General features: G+C 37.4%; 1 protein-coding gene across 3 annotated transcripts in view; it reads left to right on the forward strand.

The window, feature by feature from the left end:
* RBM25 (RNA binding motif protein 25) overlaps window positions 1-18,787 on the forward strand; it is a 54,398-nt gene that overhangs the window by 13,804 nt on the left and 21,807 nt on the right. For all 3 annotated transcript variants that reach the window (XM_060295003.1, XM_030831609.2, XM_070044984.1), the window contains 6 exons: window positions 2,051-2,218; window positions 8,007-8,064; window positions 8,855-9,015; window positions 13,845-14,030; window positions 15,740-15,793; window positions 16,045-16,128. In XM_060295003.1, coding sequence (XP_060150986.1) covers window positions 2,051-2,218; window positions 8,007-8,064; window positions 8,855-9,015; window positions 13,845-14,030; window positions 15,740-15,793; window positions 16,045-16,128 — 711 coding nt within the window. The remainder of the gene's footprint in view (window positions 1-2,050; window positions 2,219-8,006; window positions 8,065-8,854; window positions 9,016-13,844; window positions 14,031-15,739; window positions 15,794-16,044; window positions 16,129-18,787) is intronic.

Raw genomic sequence — 18,787 nt, forward strand, 5'->3', positions numbered from 1 at the left:
TTAAATCTGAACAACTTTATAAGCCCAGATAAATTATTTTAAATATTTAAAAGAATAATAGGAAGGGAATAAGAGCATCCATGTATATCATACTACTTATTTAAATAAGTATTGTTTTCACTCTATGCATATAAGCACTTGCCCCTAAAATATGCTCCCTAAATAGTTTAGTGATCTCCCTCTTCTTCTCTAGACTCTTCATATACTGTTATTTCAGATTTAGACATTGACTCTTTCATCATGCCCTCGTGTCTTGCTCCTGGGAGATAGGAGAAGTGATCTGACATGTCTGATTTCTTAAAAGAAAAAGGAGGAATGATCTAGCAGAAATCTAAATTTTGAAATGAAAGTTGAATATATTTCTACTCTTTCCTCCCACCTACCTAATTTTTAGCTTCTTCCAAGCTATTTTTTCTCTGTCCTCTAGTATGGTATCTTCAAGCTTTGTAAAGTTTTATTGAAGCCTCTCCTCTGCTGAAGTGTTTCATTATTCAGTCTTATGTCTTGAACTTTAATTCTCTACATTCATAAAAGCTCTGTACACTCTAGGCATCTTAGGTAAGAATGCTAGTATACTGTAACATGTGAATAAATAATAACCCTCTTAAAACATTTATTTAACTAAAAATTTTCTTTGAGTTAATTAGTAAAATACCGGTCTTAATTTATAATTCATTGTGAGGGAGAGTAGGTCTCATTACTTTCAACTGTTTTTCTACCTGTGGGTTTTGAAAAAGGCGGGGAGTATTATTTATATTAAAAGGGTGATGAGGGCTTCCCTGGTGGTGCAGTGGTTGAGAGTCCGCCTGCCGATGCAGGGGACACGGGTTCGTGCCCCGGTCCGGGAGGATCCCACATGCCTCGGAGTGGCTGCGCCCGTGAGCCGTGGCCGCTGGGCCTGCGCGTCTGGAGCCTGGGCTCTGCAATGGAAGAGGCCACAACAGTGAGAGGCCCATGTACCGCAGAAAAAAAAAGGGTGATGAGATAGGAACTACATGAACAAATAGGAATCTGCTGTGAGGCAGACCAAGGGGGAATCCAGCTTTTCTTGCATTGGACATTCATTGGGAAACAATTATTGGGAAACCTCCACATGACAGGTACTCTTACCCTCTTGCATTTTAGCCTAGGAAAAGGCAGCTCCCCCAGTTCACCACTTCAGTGCCTACTGTGGATGTTTTGCTCAATTCAATTTCAAATACAAAGATGAATAAGACTATTTCTTTCCTCTGGGAAGTTGAATGTTATGAAGGGAAAATAAGATAGAAACACAAGTAACTGAGAAAAGGTAAACTTTAAGTGTGGGGAGAGTGCTATGGGAGTATTTGAATATTCTACAAGAAAATTAGCAGGGATAATTGCAATTTCCTTTTATATGAATGCAGAGATTTACGATGTCTTAAACATTTAAGAATTGTCTTAAACATAAGAAAATTTCTTTCCAAGTTTTCTTTTTTTTTGTTTTTTATAAATTTATTTATTCATTTATTTCTGGCTGCGTTGGGCCTTCATTGTTGCGCGCGGGCTTTCTCTAGTTTTAGTGAGCAGGTGTTACTCTTCATTGCGGTGCGCAGGCTTCTCATTGCGGTGGCTTCTCTTATTGGGGAGCATGGGCTCTAGGCCCGTGGACTTCGGTAGTTGTGGCACGTGAGCTCAGTAGTTGTGGCTCACGGGCTCTAAAGCGCAGGCTCAGTAGTTGTGGTGCACGGGCTTAGTTGCTCTGTGGCACGTGGGATCTTCCCAGATCAGGGTTCGAACCGGTGTCCCCCGCATTGGCAGGCAGATTCTTAACCACTGAGCCACCAGGGAAGCCCTCCAAGTTGTCTTTAAAAGAAAGATAATGCAATAGTGGAACTTTACTTGTCATGAATAAGTTCACGTTAATGAAAAATGTGCTTTGGGAGTTTTAGACTAAGTATGTAGAACCTGTAATGGTGATGTGCTATATATTTAATACTTTAAAATTGATGTTTTTAGCCTAATGTTATTACATTAAGCATGATAGCAAATTTAATTGCAAGTTCCAATTTTATTGTCTTTCATCACTTAGGTCTTAGTACCGACTGTGTCCATGGTTGGAAAACATTTGGGAGCACGGAAGGATCATCCAGGCTTGAAGGCTAAAGAAAATGATGAAAACTGTGGTCCCACTACTACAGTTTTTGTTGGCAACATTTCTGAAAAAGCCTCAGACATGCTTATAAGACAGCTCCTTGCTGTAAGTTAAACTGTTTATTTTTCATTTTAAAAATTTTTTGTTATAAATTTCAAACTAAAGAAAAATTAGCAAGAGGGCTCTGAATAATTTCCTCGTTTATATTTTGAAAAGTTTCAGTCCTGCAGAAAAGTTAAATGAATTAAATAGTGAACACCCTTGTAACACATTTTGTCATATTTACACACACTCTGTTTGCGTGCGCGTGCGCGCGCACACACACACACCCCTCGATTTTTTTTTCTTCTGAGTAATTTCAGAGTAAGTTGTGACATTACATTTCACCTTTGAATACTTCTTATATTTCCTAAGATCAAGGATATTCTACATTTTCACAAAACCATTATCAAATTTAAGGCTGATATAGTATTGTTAATTAAAATACATATAGTTCATATTTAGTTTTTCCAGTAATTTCCAGTCAGGGATATATATATATATATATATATATATATATATATGTATATATATAGCACTTACTTTTATTATTGTTACTATTACAATTATTATTATTATTATTATTTTTGGCGGTACGCGGGCTTCTCACTGCTGTGGCCTCTCCCGTTGCGGAGCACAGGCTCCGGACGCGCAGGCTCAGCGGCCATGGCCCACGGGCCCAGCCACTCCGCGGCATGTGGGATCCTCCCGGACCGGGGCACGAACCCGCGTCCCCTGCATCGGCAGGCGGACCCCCAACCACTGCGCCACCAGGGAGGCCCTTTATTATTATTATTTTTAAAAAATATTTATTTATTTGGCTGCACTGGGTCTTAGTTGTGGCATGCGGGATCTTTTTCGTTGTGGCATGTGGGCTCTTAGTTGTGGCATGCAGGATCTAGTTCCCTGACCAGGGATCAAACCGGGCCCTCCTGCATTGGGAGTGCGCAGTCTTAACTACCAGACAACCAGGGAAGTCCTTATACATTGCAGTTAATTGTCATGTTTCTTTAGACATTTCCTTTATTGTAGAACAGTTCCCTGCCTCTTTTTGTTTGCTTGTTTTTGTCTTTCATGACATTGATGTTTTTGAAGCGCCTGGGTCTTTTGCAGAATGTCTCTCCCAATTTGAATTTGATTGATTGCTCATAATTAGATTCAGAGTAAGCATTCTTTGTAAGAGTGGTTCATGGGTGGTGCACTGTTTTCAGGTGCAGCATAGCAAGAGACATACCACGTCTCTTGGTCCCATTTTTGGTGGTATTAAGTTTAGTTACTTGGTTAAGGTGGTCAGATCTCTCCATTGTAATGGTACCTTTAGTCCCTTTTTCTCTAATAAGTAACCTCTGGGTTAGTATTTGAGGACTATGTGAGTCTTTTTCTTTAGCCGCCTTTAAACAATAATTTTAGCATCTAATTGTGATTGATTGACGCCTTGTGCAGTTTTTATTCTGAGCATATATAAGTTTTTTTGACTTGGTCATTGATTTTCCTTTGTCTCTTAGTTTTAAAAATTTATCCTGGTGCTACATGCACATTTTTTTTAAAGCACTTTTTTTTTGGCTGCGTTGGGTCTTTGTTGCTGCTCGCGGGCTTTCTCTAGTTGCTGCGAGTAGGGCCTACTCTCCATCGCGGTGCACGGGCTTCTCATTGCAATGGCTTCTCTTGTTGTGGAGCATGGGCTCTAGGCACGCAGGCTCAGTAGTTGTGGTTCACAGGCTTAGTTACTTTGCAGCATGTGGGATCTTCCCGGAACAGGGATGGAACCCGTGTCACCTGCATTGGCAGGTGGATTCTTAACCACTGCGCCACCAGCGAAGTCCCTACGTGCACACTGTAAGTGAAAAAATACTGAATGATTTTTTAAAATTAATTAATTAATATTCAGCTACATTGGGTCTTCATTGCTGTGCGCGGGCTTTCTCTAGTTGCGGCGAGTGGGGGCTACTCTTTGCCACAGTACGGGGGCTTCTCATTTCGGTGGCCTCTCTTGTTGCGGAGCACGAGCTCTAGGCATGCGGGCTTCAGTAGTTGTGGTGTGTGGGCTCAGTAGTTGTGGCTCGTGGACTTAGTTGCTCCGCAGCACATGGGATCTTCCCGGACCAGGGCTTGAACCCATGTCCCTTGCATTAGCAGACAGATTCTTAACCACTGCGCCACCAGGGAAGTAAGTCCCTGAATGATTTTTTTAATGAAAAATAACACTGTCCATACTCCCTCCCTCCATAATCTCCACTGTGTTGACAAGTTATTTTAAAATCTTTTCCTTCTTCATTTTATCAGTAACGTACATATTGCCAGTTCTGTTTTATAAATCATGTGATCCTTGCTTTCAGAAGTGTTTTAAAAAAGGCGTTTAGAAAATAAACACAAAACCTAGCTTAGTCAGATCTTAATATTTTGTGATACTAGCTTCAGATTTTTATCCCAAAGAAACAAAACATGGAGGTTCTAATTCCCATTTCTTTCTTCCACAGAGGTAATAACCAGAGGTAATCCACTATCCTAAGTTTGGTGTTTATCATTCCTGTCCATATTTTTTACTTTAATTATATATTTATATAAATAAACATTTATAATTTGTAAGTTTTAGTTCTGTATTCCTCCAAAATATGCTTTTTTCACCCAGCCTATATGTAGTTTATTTATTTTTCACTGTTATATACCATTGCATTATAGAAATATGCCATAAATGGTCAAATTTTTTACTGATGGTCATATGGATTGTTTTCCTTTTTTTTGATATTATGTTTTGCTATATAATTAGTGGTAATAGTGTGTCTTCCTAGGTGAACACGAAAGAAATTCTGTCATGTCTTCTCTTAGAAGTGGAATTTCTGAATCATGGGGCATGCTTATCTACACTTTTACAAGATGATGCCATTTTTTTCCCCAAAGTAGAACATGGGGAGGACATTTTTAAAGACATCTTTATTGAGATATAATTTACATACCGTAAAGTTCACCCTTTTATAATATACAGTTCAGTGGCTTTTAGTATTTTCAGAAAGTTGTGCAAACATCACCACCGTCTAATTCCTGAACATTTTTACCACCCCAAATAGAAACCCTGTACCCATTAACAATGCTTCCCATTTTCTCCTCCCCTGAGCCTCTGGCAGCCACTATTGCACCTTCTGTCTATGGATTTGCCTATTCTGGGCATTTTATGTAAATGGAATTTTAGAATATGTGGCTTTTTGTGTGTTGTCTTCTTTCACTTAGCATAAATCTGTAGTGTAGCTTGTTAGCAGTACTTTGTTCCTTTTTATGGCCAGAATATTCCATTTAATGGATGTACCACCTTTTGTTTATCCGTCCATCAGTTGATGGACAATTGGATTGTTTCCACTTCGTTATTATGAATAATAATGCGTGAATATTTGTGTACAAGTTTTTGTGTGGACATCTGTGTATGTTTTCAGTTTGAAACATCCCTTTTTAAAACTGTTGTTGATTTATATATGCAGCAGAGTGTTTTTTAAGCTATCTTTGGATTCCTGAATTTCTCTCTTCTATTTCTCTTTCACTTTTAAGGCTTTACTTAGATGTCTGGTGATCCTTGATTGTCCATATTTAAGAGTTAGGGATTAAAAGGCTTTTTGTGTGCGTAAGCTGAACTTGTAAAATGTTGGGCATCTTTGTAGGGTAATCTAAATGGCAGCCAGAGGTTTTAAATGTTAATCCGTGGGGTCTTTTCTTTGAGGCTGGTTGGTTTCTCTAGAAAATTTCCAATTTTATGCCTAGTGAGTTTATGATTGGCTGCCTGTATGAGGTTGCAGATGCAGGACTGAGTTCAAGCACTTCTTATACCTTTACTTTCTTCCCTTCTTACTCACTCTGTATCTCGTACAGATCTTTCAGATCGGGTGCTCCACATCCCAAGCTTGTTCTGTTCACTTTCTTCAGACTGTAACTCTTCAGGCTATCTTCTCTGGGGGTGGGGATAGAGTAGTTGCTTGAAACCTCTGAGGCTTTGATTATTCCATATTTGTATTGTCAGGCAAGAACCTGTTTTTATTCAGCTTCACACTTAAGCCCCATTCTCCCCTGTACCTTCCCCCGCCCAGTCTGGATCCACTGGGTTTTGTAGAATCAGTTAGCTTAATTCTTCTTATCGGTATCTGCTTCTGTAGACACTTGGTGTCATAGCTTTCTTTGCTCTACTGAATGAGTTATTATCCATCCATTTATCTTCTGTCTTTGCAAAATTTTATTGAATTCTGCTGCTGTTCCTCATGCTATGTTTGACCTTACGGACAATTTTCTTTTTCTTTGTTTTTGGGGGGGCGGTGTGCTGCATTGGGTCTTCGTTGCTACGTGCTGGCTTTCTCTAGTTGTGGAGAGTGGGGGCTTATTGCAGTAGCTTCTCTTGTTGCGGAGCAGGGGCTCTACGCTCTCAGCCTTCAGTAGTTGCAGCACACGAACTCAGTAGTTGCGACACACGGTCCCTAGAGCTCACGGGCTTCAGTAGTTGTGGCTCGCGGGCTCTAGAGCACAGGCTCAGTAGTTGTGGCGTCTGAGCTTAGTTGCTCTGCAGCATGTGCGATCTTCCCGGACCAGGAATCAAACCCATGTCCCCTGCATTGGCAGGTGGATTCTTTTTTTTTAAAATTTATTTATTTTTATTTTTGGCTGCGTTGGGTCTTCATAGCTGCGCGTGGGCTTTCTCTAGTTGCAGCGAGCAGGGGCTACTCTACATTGGGCTGACTTCTCATTGCAGTTGCTTCTCTTGTTGCGGAGCACGGGTTCTAGGCAGGCAGGCTTCAGTAGTTGTGGCTCGCGGGCTCTAGAGTGCAGGTTCAGTAGTTGTGGCACATGGGCTTAGTTGCTCCGCGGATCTTCCTGGACCAGGGCTCAAACCCGTGTCCCCTGCATTGGCAGGCAGATTCTTAACCACTGTGCTGCTAGGGAAGTCCTGGGAAATTTTCTTTTTTATATATGTATATATATATATATATATATATATGTAAATTATTTTATTTTATTTATTTATTTTTGACCACGCTGCACAGTATGTGGGATCTTAGTTCTTCAACCAGGGATCAAACCCTCTCACCCTGCAGTGGAAGCGTGGAGTCTTAACCATTGGACTGCCAGGGAAGTCCCAGTTCTTTGACTATCATTTTAGTAATTTCTCTGAAGGGAAAGAGATTTCCCTTCAGAGAAAACTCCACTTATTTCTCAGCTTTGAGAGGCAATCTTCAGTTATTATTTTCCACAAAACTTTTTTTAAACCTTCGTTTTTTACTTTAATAATTAGAACTAATATTTAAGAACTTTAGAAGTAAACAAAGTGTAACAATATCCCACCCTTCAGACAACCTGCCCCATTAACATTTTGGAATATTTCTGATCACTTTATGGAAATTTTTTTTCTTTACATAGTTAAAAGTTTTACTGTATATCTGCAATTTCATGGTTCAAGGTATTTTTGCATCCCATGTCAAGCATTTCCCTGTGTCATTAAACATCTTTATAATATATACATGTGTTTTAAAACAGTCTTTATGAGCTCAATATTTACTGAAATTTATTATAGTTTAACTATTATAATATTTGGGCATTTTGGTTTTATATATATGTTTGTAGGATAAATATAACTGTAAAGTGTCTAATTTATTGAAAGGTAGGCACTTTTATACAAATAATCAGTAAGAATTTATATTTTCCTTTAAAATGATTTATTGTGTGTTTCTTTCATATAGTAGGTTTCTGGGAATTGCAAAATTTAGTTGCTGACAAGATTTTTTTTTTTAACTTCTATTTTTTTCTAGCGGGAATATAGTTGTGCTCTTATTTGCATGATAAATTAGCTTAGGTGGTAAAGATCTTTGTTTGTTTTCTTTTACAGAAATGTGGCTTGGTTTTGAGCTGGAAGAGAGTACAAGGCGCGTCTGGAAAACTTCAAGGTAGGTAAATTTTTCCTTATTTATTGAGATCATCTTAACCTGTGTGCATAAGTACATTTGCATTTACTCTCATTGTCCTTAACCATAGGAGTGTTTTACTAGCACTCTGTCTTCACTCTTTAATAGGATTAAAGGCATTTGGGAAGATGTTGGCTGAGAGTTGAGATGAGAAAGTAGAAAAGGATAACGTGAAGGAGGTAGGAGAGGGAAAAAAATTATTCAGACTAACTGGTTTCTTATAAGATAACTTTAAGAAGTCCTTTTTGTTTCAGAGCAGGAGTGTATGATCAAGATGGAACAATTAGGACTTAGGAAGAAAGTAGGAGAAGAGATGATGAGATAACCTCTTAGTTTTGAAAGCAAACTAGTTGGTAGAGACACCTGTTTTGGGGTTTTTTTTTTTTTGTGGTACGCAGGCCTCTCACTGTTGTGGCCTCTCCCGTTGCGGAGCACAGGCTCCGGACGCGCAGGCTCAGCAGCCATGGCTCACGGGCCTAGCCACTCCGGGGCACGAACCCGTGTCCCCTGCATCGGCAGGCGGACTCTCAACCACTGCGCCACCAGGGAAGCCCCATTTCCCCTGTTTTTGTTTTCTCTTTTTTCTTTTGGTTGTTTGAGGGTACTAAAAATGAAATCCGTATCAAAGGTAATTGCAGGAAAGGGAGGAGTGACAAAATAAATAATCCCTGTATTACAATGTTTGGTCTGTAATTATTTCAGTTTTTCATAAATACTTTTCATCTTTCATAATTGTATTGATATTTCACTAATTTTTTACATCCATTGCTAGCCTTTGGATTCTGTGAGTATAAGGAGCCTGAATCAACCCTCCGTGCTCTCAGGTTATTGCATGACCTGCAGATTGGAGAGAAGAAGCTACTTGTTAAAGTTGATGCAAAGACAAAGGCACAACTGGATGAATGGAAAGCAAAGAAGAAAGCTTCTAATGGGGTATGTTTTTTATAGCATTGTCTTCTCTAGGCCAGCTTTGCTCTTTCAGTGTAAATACTTCTCATTATAAAAAATCTAATACGGGGCTTCACAAGATCATCAAGAGGGTGTTTTTATAGTTTATAGTTACTTTAAGTCTTTTATCTACCCATAGTGGGTGGATGACTGTTGGTTTGCTTGTTCCAGGTTGGGATGAAGGTAGTAAGGGAGGCTGGACAAGGTTAACTTGCCAGAGAAAACACTGGTACAGACTATTCCAAACAGAGCTAATTCATTAAGGCAGCTTTTAAGTAAGTACAAAATATATTTCAACCTACGAAATTTTTATTAGTTGCCCTCTCGTTTAGAAGTACACAGGTTCTAAAATGAATGAAAATAAGTCTTATTGCTGTCATCTGGTGGTGGCTCTATTAAGTGAAGCTAAAGTAAAGGAAATTTTTGTATGTTGTGTTGTAATGTATACATTATTATTCCCTCTCAACAAAAGCAAAAAATAGCTAAAACCTGAGTGTATATTTCCTTGTTTTCCCTTCCTAGTTCCTTTTGACACGTCAAGCTGAACAGATCTAAAATAGATTATTACCTTTCTGTCTCTACAAAAACAAAACAGCCTTTTTGCTCTCTTCAGGCTTTTCACTATCATTCAAAGTAGAAATAGGTTTCTTGGTTCCACCACTCCCTCCTTTACAAAAACATTGTAAAAAAAATTCATAAAAATAGAACAACCTATAAAGAAGACGTTAAGTATCACCCGTAATTCTATCATCATTAGTAAGCACTGTAGACATTTTTGTTGCATATTCTTCCAGGCATTTTTCTCTGTATGGGTGAGTATAGTTTTAATTGGAATATGTGAGTTTATTTTCGTTTTATAAATGAAGGATTGAATTCTGAAGTATTATTTTGTAAACAGCTTTTTTTTCACTTAATCTTGTCTTTCTCTGGATTTTTAATAGTATTTTAACTGATTTATCTACATTGTTTTCTTCTCATCTGCCTGTTACAGTGCTGCCCTATATTTCTAAAACATAAGTATAATTATGTCAGCCCCCTACTCATGCATCCTAATGGTTTTGAATTTCTCACAGTGTAAAGCCCATATTCTTAGCATGGCATCCAAGGCTTGCTCCAGTCTACCTTTCTAGCTTTCTCCATCAATTCCCTTCATGTGTCAGTCATGTATCCCTACAAACTCCTTTGTGCTTTGATGTCCTTGTTGCTCATCCAAGCTCCCTGTTGAAATTCTATCCATGTAGTTAAAATGTTGCTTGATTCATATAGCTGACATCAGTCCTAGATTCCTCTCAGGCAGAAGTAAATCCTCTCTTCTCATATAAAACAGGATTCTACTGTTGTTACATCAGTCTGCTTTGTAGTATGTATTGTTTGTGTTGCTCTCTCACAGCTCCTTGTACCCTGTTTCATTCCCGTATCCCGCATTCTCTGATTATAAGATAGACAGGGCAATAAATTCACAGACTATGTTTTTTCATCTTGTACCTCCACAGAACCTGGGTTAAGGTCTTGCTCATAACAAGAATGGGGAGAGCATTTATTACAACAGTTGCAGTTATGTTGCTCACCTGGTAATCTTACTGTCTTTCCCTAGCTTTAAAAGGAAGTAACACAATTTACACTCCAGAGAAATTGTATTTTATCTCATATGAGCACTGTTGCCTGTCATACCAGTAAAACCTTAAAAAAGCCAACTGTCTGTAGCAAGACTTTTTAGATTTTCCTTGCTGTGATAACTGAATTCTTTTTTAAAATAAAGCATGCATTCAGTGTCTTCAAAGTTTTTTATATAATTCCCTGGATTCATTGTTTTACTGAGCTTGAAATTTAGCTTGTGAGGCGGTTTAAGTGGTGGCATTTGCAGATGGTGTTCTCTGAGCATGAAGTAAATCTGTATAGTTATGTAATAAATAAGGAAATGTATAATCATGTGATTTTATTTTGTAATCACCATTAATAAGAGGAATCACAATTGAAATCTGTTTATATTTTTCTTCAAGAATGGAATTGAAGCCACCTCCAATAAAAACAGAACGGTTATTTCAGATAAAATGAAATTTAAAAAATTAACAGACATGACTTCTGGGTGTGTTTGGCATGGCCCAGAGGTACTTAAAGTCATTAGACAAACATGATATATTTTCTTGGAGTGTTGATCTTACTCAACAATACTGGTAAAATGAAAATGTTGAGCAATTCTGTCAGTTAAAATTTTTTTTCAAACAGCTTAAGCAAATATAAGTATATTGTGGAGTAGATTGCAGGTTTGTCATGATTTTTCAGGGTAAGATGTGAAAGTATACTTGTTCTTTCTCTTTTATTGTCAATTTATTGGAGAAATTTAGAAAATAGTGACTTAAAGTAGGTGACATGAGAATGAGACATTGAGAAACCTGTATGCTACCTATCCAGACATTTTTCTGATTCCCAGACAGAAGAAAAAATACTATTAGTTGTATAGTTCTCCGATTGAAAAAGAACCACGAGTTTGGCTAGAAAGAGATTTTTCCTGACCCAGAATTTTAAGAGGAATTATATGCCTTAAGTAGTAGCTTGATTAAAAGCTTTTATTTGGATTTTGCAGAATTTGTAGAAGCAACTTTTATGACCTTTAGTAAAAGTGTTTCATTTGGGGTAGCCACGCTGATCTAGTCCTTGTCCTGTTGCTTTCTGGTTGTTCAGCAGTAGCGGTATAGGAGTAGAGATATTTGCTTGATCGTCACAGATAGTGCTTGTTAATCACACATTCAAGAATGAACTCTGCCAAGTGGTGGAAGTACAAATAATCTTTGGAAAGAGCTGCTTGCTTTACATTTTAATTGAGGACAGATCAGATACTGCAGGTAGGAACATCTTCACATCTTTGCCTGGAAATTAGTCTGGTTGAATCTACATTTTCTCAAAAGAAAGAACTGCATTTGCTTAGTTCCCAAAGAAGTTCTTGTTTTGACCTCTAGGAGGTCAGTGCCAAAGAGTGAGTCTAGTAGAGCTGCTTTCTAACTCTCCAGCTAGCAGCTTTACTATGGAAACTTTTAATTCGTCTGAAAAGAGCCAAATAGGTGGGCCATGTAAACATCTCAGATATTCAGTTGATTTCTTTGATCCTCTTGTACTTCCAAACCCTTCACTTTTTGCTGCTCAGTATTACTGAATGTGCTTTCTGTTTCTGAAGTGGAAGAAAAAACTGGAAATCGGGAAACTGTCTGTGGTTCAGGACCCAGAGGTAGAGTTTAAGTTGAAACTAAAAATAACTTTTCCTTCCATGGTATATATTGCTACTTTTGTTTTTCTTACATTAACAATTGGTTAAGAGATTTGGGCTCATAAGCTTTCCTTCTAAAAATGTACATTTTCTCTATAGATCAAGGGGCAGTAGTCATTTGTAAGGTGGTGTGAACTAGTTCATTCCAAATGCTTTACTTCTAATTTAGGTAAGACCAGCTATACTAATATTTAAGTTTTGGTTTAGGATGATGGTGGTAGGGAATTTAGGGGCTATGAGTATTTTTAGTTGAGTAAGCCTTTGGATTTATAACCCCACCTCAATCCTTATGCTTAAAAAAAGCATGGAGATGTAGAGGGTTCATGGAAAGAAATTTAGAATGTAGGGAAAATGCTGAAGACAGACTGGATGTTTCCTCATGAGGTATATTTTCATAATAAAGAATTTAGGTCTCAACAGCTGAGTATTTGGGTTGAAATAGCCATATGTATCTCAGGACCTACGGTTTCAGTGACAAGTTACTGGTGGTTTAATTCTTTCATTTAAAACTTTTGGAGAAGCAGAGTATCACTGAAGGGATTTTAGTGAAAGCTGCATAAAGACCTTATTGTGATATGTTATTGATTTAGAATAAGAAAGGAACACATCACCACAATTTTAGTTTACAATATTCTTGGTAAATAATGTAAACAATTTAATTACAGTCCTTGGTTAAAGCATCTCTTCTTTATCCCAGATGCCAAGTAGAAAGTTGGTTACAAGAATATTAGATGAAGAGGCAGGTTTGAGAAAGTAAAGAGTGGTTAGTTTTATAATATCACATTTAATGCCTTAACGTGAAAGTTGTCTCTATCATAATCTTCTCTTACCCTGTATTGTTAAATGCTTAACGGCAAGTTATTTTTTTAATTTTTAATTTTGTACCATCTAACATAGTATCTTGCATAGGGTAGGCTCTTAAGAGTTTGTTGAGCAAATATAAGAAATAAATTTCTTAAATAAATAAACTAAGATCCCATATGCACGGCATATGGGATCTTAGTTCCCCGATCAGGGATCAAACCCGCGCTCCCTACAGTGGAAGTGCAGAGTCTTAACCACTGGACCGCCAGGGAAGTCGCTGTTTTTGTTTATTTTAAATGGTGGCTACCATAGTGTACATAAAATTGTATTTTGCTTTTTTCATGTAGTAAAGTTTTCAACTTTGAATGAGTTATTCAGTAAACATCATTAGTCTGTGCAGGTATTGAGCAAGACAATCTGAAAAATTGTGAAAGCTTTGCAGATGTGTAGTACACTAGCCCTGTGATTTCAGTCTTTCTGTAGCTGGTTAGGGGTCAGAATGTTAACTATCAAGGGTAGAAAGGAAAAGAAAATCGCAAAGTACAGTGTATCGAAGGAAAAAACAATAAAACAAATGAAGTTTAGTTTTGTGAAGTTAGGAATAAATCCAAATCTGCATTTAATAGGACTGCAGAGATGTTTGGGAGAAAACATGTTTGTTTTGTGTACTAACTTGTTTTAGAATGATTTTGATTTTCTTGTTTGATTTTCCCCTTCCCTCTCCTGAATCTGCCTTGTTTTTTTTAAGAATGCCAGGCCAGAAACTGTCACTAATGATGACGAAGAAGCCTTAGATGAAGAAACAAAGAGAAGAGATCAGATGATCAAAGGGGCCATTGAAGTTTTAATACGGGAATACTCCAGTGAGCTCAATGCCCCCTCGCAAGAATCTGACTCTCACCCCAGGAAGAAGAAGAAGGAAAAGAAGGAGGACGTATGTGTTACTGATTTCTGAGAACAGAGTCATTCCTACAGTTTACATTTTGTACTGTCACTCTTGTGCTTTCATTATTTCCAACTTCTGAGGGGAAAGTAGAATGACTAGCGTTTTTAACAATATACTGTTAAGGCTAATTTGACCATGTTTTACCAACTAACTTCCTAATTTTTTTTTACCACAATGTTCCTGTTTCGCATGTTTGAAATGCAGTGACATGGAAGCTTGTGCATATTTGTGGATTCATTAAGTAAGGGGGAAAAAAAAAACCCAGACTTGAGTGATGAATAGGAACTGATATTAAGGGACAAAGTAAGATTTTTTTTCCCCTTTTGTCACAAAGGGGTTGGCCTTGTTTTGCCTTACTCCCTTATTATTTTTCTTCTGTCTCTACTCGAAGCAGGATACCAGGTCTCATTCAGTGAGGATTTTGACCCATTTTCAAATTTTTAGCCACCTTTCCTTATAAGCCACGTCTCATTTCCTTCCATGGACAGTAGTGCTATTGGCCTTATAACTGGAGTACTATGAAAGAACATCATGAGATGAAACACTCCTCCCCGGTGTATTATATCATCACCTACTTTTGTTATCCTAAGCTAATTGAACAATAGGGAGTCCAGGTTGAGAGAAAATGTTTGGTTTTCTTATATTCATTTAATTTGAATATACTTAGAGAAATTATAGGGAGTGTTCTTTAAAAATATTGGAAGTATATTATATGAATGGATTGTATATGCCCTGGAAAAGTAGTACTATGAAACATATATTGTGATTTAATATCAAGGGGTAGTTATAGTTCATACTATTTTGCATTTTATTGCCTTATTAGTCCATCTTCAGTTTTCTTCGTGGCCAGATACATCAGATACATTTTCTTTTTTATATATAAATTTATTTATTACTTATTTTTGGCTGCATTGGGTCTTTGTTGTTGTGTGCGGCTTTCTCTAGTTGCGTCAAGTGGGAGCTACTCTTCGTTGTGCAGCTCGGGCTCTAGGTGCACGGGCTTCAGTACTTGTGGCTCGTGGGCTCTAGAGCGCAGGCTCAGTAGTTGTGGTGCACGGGCTTAGTTGCTCCATGGCATGTGGGATTTTCCTGGACCAGGGCTCGAACCCGTGTCCCCTGCATTGGCAGGCGGATTCCCAACCACTGCGCTACCAGGGAAGCCCCAGATACATTTTTATTACTTGGCTTGTTCTTCCTCATGGGGCCATAAGAACCTGTCTAGTGAACTGCCAATCACTGGGAATGGTAATTGGTAAGAGTCAGTCAGGTATAGGGTAATTAAGACCTGTAGGGTTTGTTCTTCCTCTTCCCTCATTAATGGTAAAGGAGAAAATAATTTGACATATTTGTTTGATACGGGTTGGGAGGAGAGAATCCAAGAAATTCTGCTCTATGGCAGGAATTATGGGTAAATTTTGTTGTTATGATTGTTTCCTCTGTCTTGGAAGGAATCAAGGAAGAAGCACTGCTAGTGCGAGACCCTCCTTATTCCACTGGTTGGGGGTGTTGGAGGGAGAGGAAGTGGTGGGTCATGGGAGGGGTTATAGAGTGAGTGAAATCTTTTTTATTATCAAGTAATTTGAAATCAAGAAAATGTTACAGAAATCTTGCTTACAGTATAAACATACAGAAAATTGTTTTTCAGAGTAATATGAACGCTTATTTGTTTGTTTTAATCTTTGTGGATTTTTCCGCAGATTTTTCGCAGATTTCCAGTGGCCCCACTGATCCCTTATCCACTCATCACTAAGGTTAGTTTACATTATAGACTTTGGCAATAACTTACGTTTACTGCTAATTGCCAGATTTGTGATTCTTGTCTAACTCTTTACTATTTAACTTAGATTGTTGGATTTGTTACTACATAAGTTTTTTATTTACTCCTGTCTTTTGTAAAACCTGTACAGAAAAAAAAACCTGTACAGAACATCTAACCTTTAATTTCTGTCTATCAGTGTAGATTGATCGTTATGCATTCCCACCTGTCCCCCTTGTCTTTTAGGAGGATATAAATGCTATAGAAATGGAAGAAGACAAAAGAGACCTGATATCCCGAGAGATCAGCAAATTCAGAGACACACACAAGGTAGTATTCTTGTTTTTTCACTTGATACCAATCTAGACTTTTTACAGAATCCAAAGCAAACAGACAAAAAAAGAAAAATCAACCTTACAGTAGAATATAATTTTAAATGCTTTTTATATAGGTTTAATTGATATTTAGATAGAAACAAAGAAACAGAAGACCATTACCATATTAGTGTTGTCCTTGGCATATTGTACGTAGCTTTTTCAGTTACTGACTACTCTGCAGTCATCTCACTTTAATATGAATAAAAGCTAGTTTTATTTTTAGATTTCAACATAAACATCAAGGTCAGATTTAAACTAGATTCAAGGGGGCAGCAGAATAACATACACTGTAGTGTATTTCTGGGGGCAGTTATTTAACTTAATCTTAGGAAAACCTTTTCTTTAGAGCTGAGATTAAAATTTAAGATTATATTTGTATAGATTTGAGAGGGGGAGATTTTAAAAAGTAGGTCAGTGGTTACCAGACTTACCAAATTTTAGATGCATGGAAGAACTGTAAATTCCCATAAAGCTAATCTATTCATTGACCCCCACCATTATGATAGAGATCATATGGTGACTAATGCAAGATGAAACTCTCAGCTTGGAAAGTAACAAGGAATAGGATGTAAGTATGAGCTTCTGTTTTTTATTATATTTATGGATGCCCCCTCAGAAAAATATGCAAAGGGGTAACTGGCTTGGAAACGGGTATTTGTTCATAGTAAATCCCACTCACGAGTTTTGCCTATTGAAAGCTTCTCTCAATGACAGTGCATCTGTGAATGTTCCCTGGTGTTGAAGGTGATGCTTATGGACGGTGAAATGCAGACACTGCGTGAAATGTATTTTGATGTTAGAGATAATAAGATGTTACTGGTTCTTTCCTAAGATTGAGTGACCTTTAACTCAGTGAGATGTTAAGTGTTCATTTTTTCTTTTATTTAATCTTACTTTTTCTTATAGCTTTCGAAATCCCATGTTGACAATTAATGCCATCGAATCGATGCTGCTGAACACATCATTATCATGATGCCGAGCCCTAGCTCACATACACAGGGCCTTTTCAGGAATTAAGTATGTCTAAAAGCACAACTGTAGTTCTCCCAGATTAATTTTGAGAGTTAAAAAGTTAGTCCATGGGAAGTCATTTTAGAGGAATGCTTTTGGTTAGGTTCAGTACTCAAAATTTTCTGAGCAAGCTTGAAAATGGTATACAGTGTGTGTGTGGTTTACCCCCTTTTATTTGTTAAATCCTGTCATGTCATTGGTAAAGTATAAGGAAATCATGTTTTAAAAAATTAATTCAAAAGGTAATTGCTTCAGAGTTTGAGAAGCTGTCAGGCCTTTGACTGCCTTACACGTATTTCACTGTGGGGAGAATGTTTTGAATTTCCAAAATGTGTTTTAAAAATAAAAATCAAAGTGAAAAAGAAAAACAGTTTTTTTTATCGGGGGGTATGGTTAAAGGGGATATTTGAAACTTCGGTAACAAAAATTGAGCTCAGTGAACCTTTGCATGTTTTGGTATGAGTTTATTAAATAACCACAGACTGTCAGGGTATCAGCGTGGCAGGGGGCGTCCATTTACAGCACGGACGAGTCTGAAGAGAGAATAAGGTAAGATTTATGATTTTTTTTTTCTGTCCTTTCCTCTTCATTATTTCACTACTTTCTTATGTCTTTTTAGACCACCTCATTTCCTCTTTCTCCAGTCTTTGTCTTAAAAAATACATACGTGTGTGTGTATCTATTTACTGCATACATAGTCTAATATAATCTTTTAGAATTGCATTTAATATGGACAAGATTCACTCACTTTTTCATTTACTTAGAACAAAACTTCTGAAATGAGTTCTGAAACAAATCATTTACATAAGTGGAACTAGACATTTAAGAAATAAGTAGTGTAGTGAATAGGCAAGCATAAAACAATTGAGGGACTCTACAAAAGAAATTATTATTGGAACAGCTAAAATAATCTGTAAGTATTTATTATCTCAGAAATAAACAAATTTCTTATAAGTGTATGACACTGAGGTAAGTTTTATGTAGTCTAGCCTCATTTTACAATACACATTTTTTTATTCCATTATAGTACTGTTTCAAAAATTAGAATTTACCCCTTTAAATAGTTTTCAGTTTCTGTCCTCTTTTTGCCATTTCTTTTCTCTTCCCTTTGTAATTTCAATGTATTCAGTATTGGCTTGGCCTGCGTTCCATTTTGATATAAGGCTGGCACCACAGCTGAATATATTGATTTCTCATGCATTAGCTTTTCTTTCGTAATCTTCTATCAGTTCTCTGATCCATGAGCAAGAGAAAGAGAGTATAACAGGTAAGATTGCTTTTTAAAGTTGTTTTAAATGCTTTACATGACTGAGAAAAGAAAAAAATGCACATTTTATTGTTGTCATTTAAATTTCATTTCGGTGACACTAAACATGGAACCAAAGGAAAAATGTTTTGTTTCTGTTTTTCCTGTTTGGGGTATTTTTTTTTCTGAGTTTGTGTAGAAACCGTGTGGTGCACTGGTAATCTTGTCAGGGTACAAACTTGGTCTGAATGTTATTTGGTTTATTTGTGAACCATGTACTTGCTCTTCCTCCCAGAAGCATAGCTTGTAGGCAAGGTTAATCCAGTGTTGGCGATCCATGTCCTAGCACAGCATC

Source organism: Globicephala melas, chromosome 2, assembly GCF_963455315.2.
Source record: "Globicephala melas chromosome 2, mGloMel1.2, whole genome shotgun sequence".
Lineage (NCBI taxonomy): Eukaryota > Metazoa > Chordata > Mammalia > Artiodactyla > Delphinidae > Globicephala > Globicephala melas.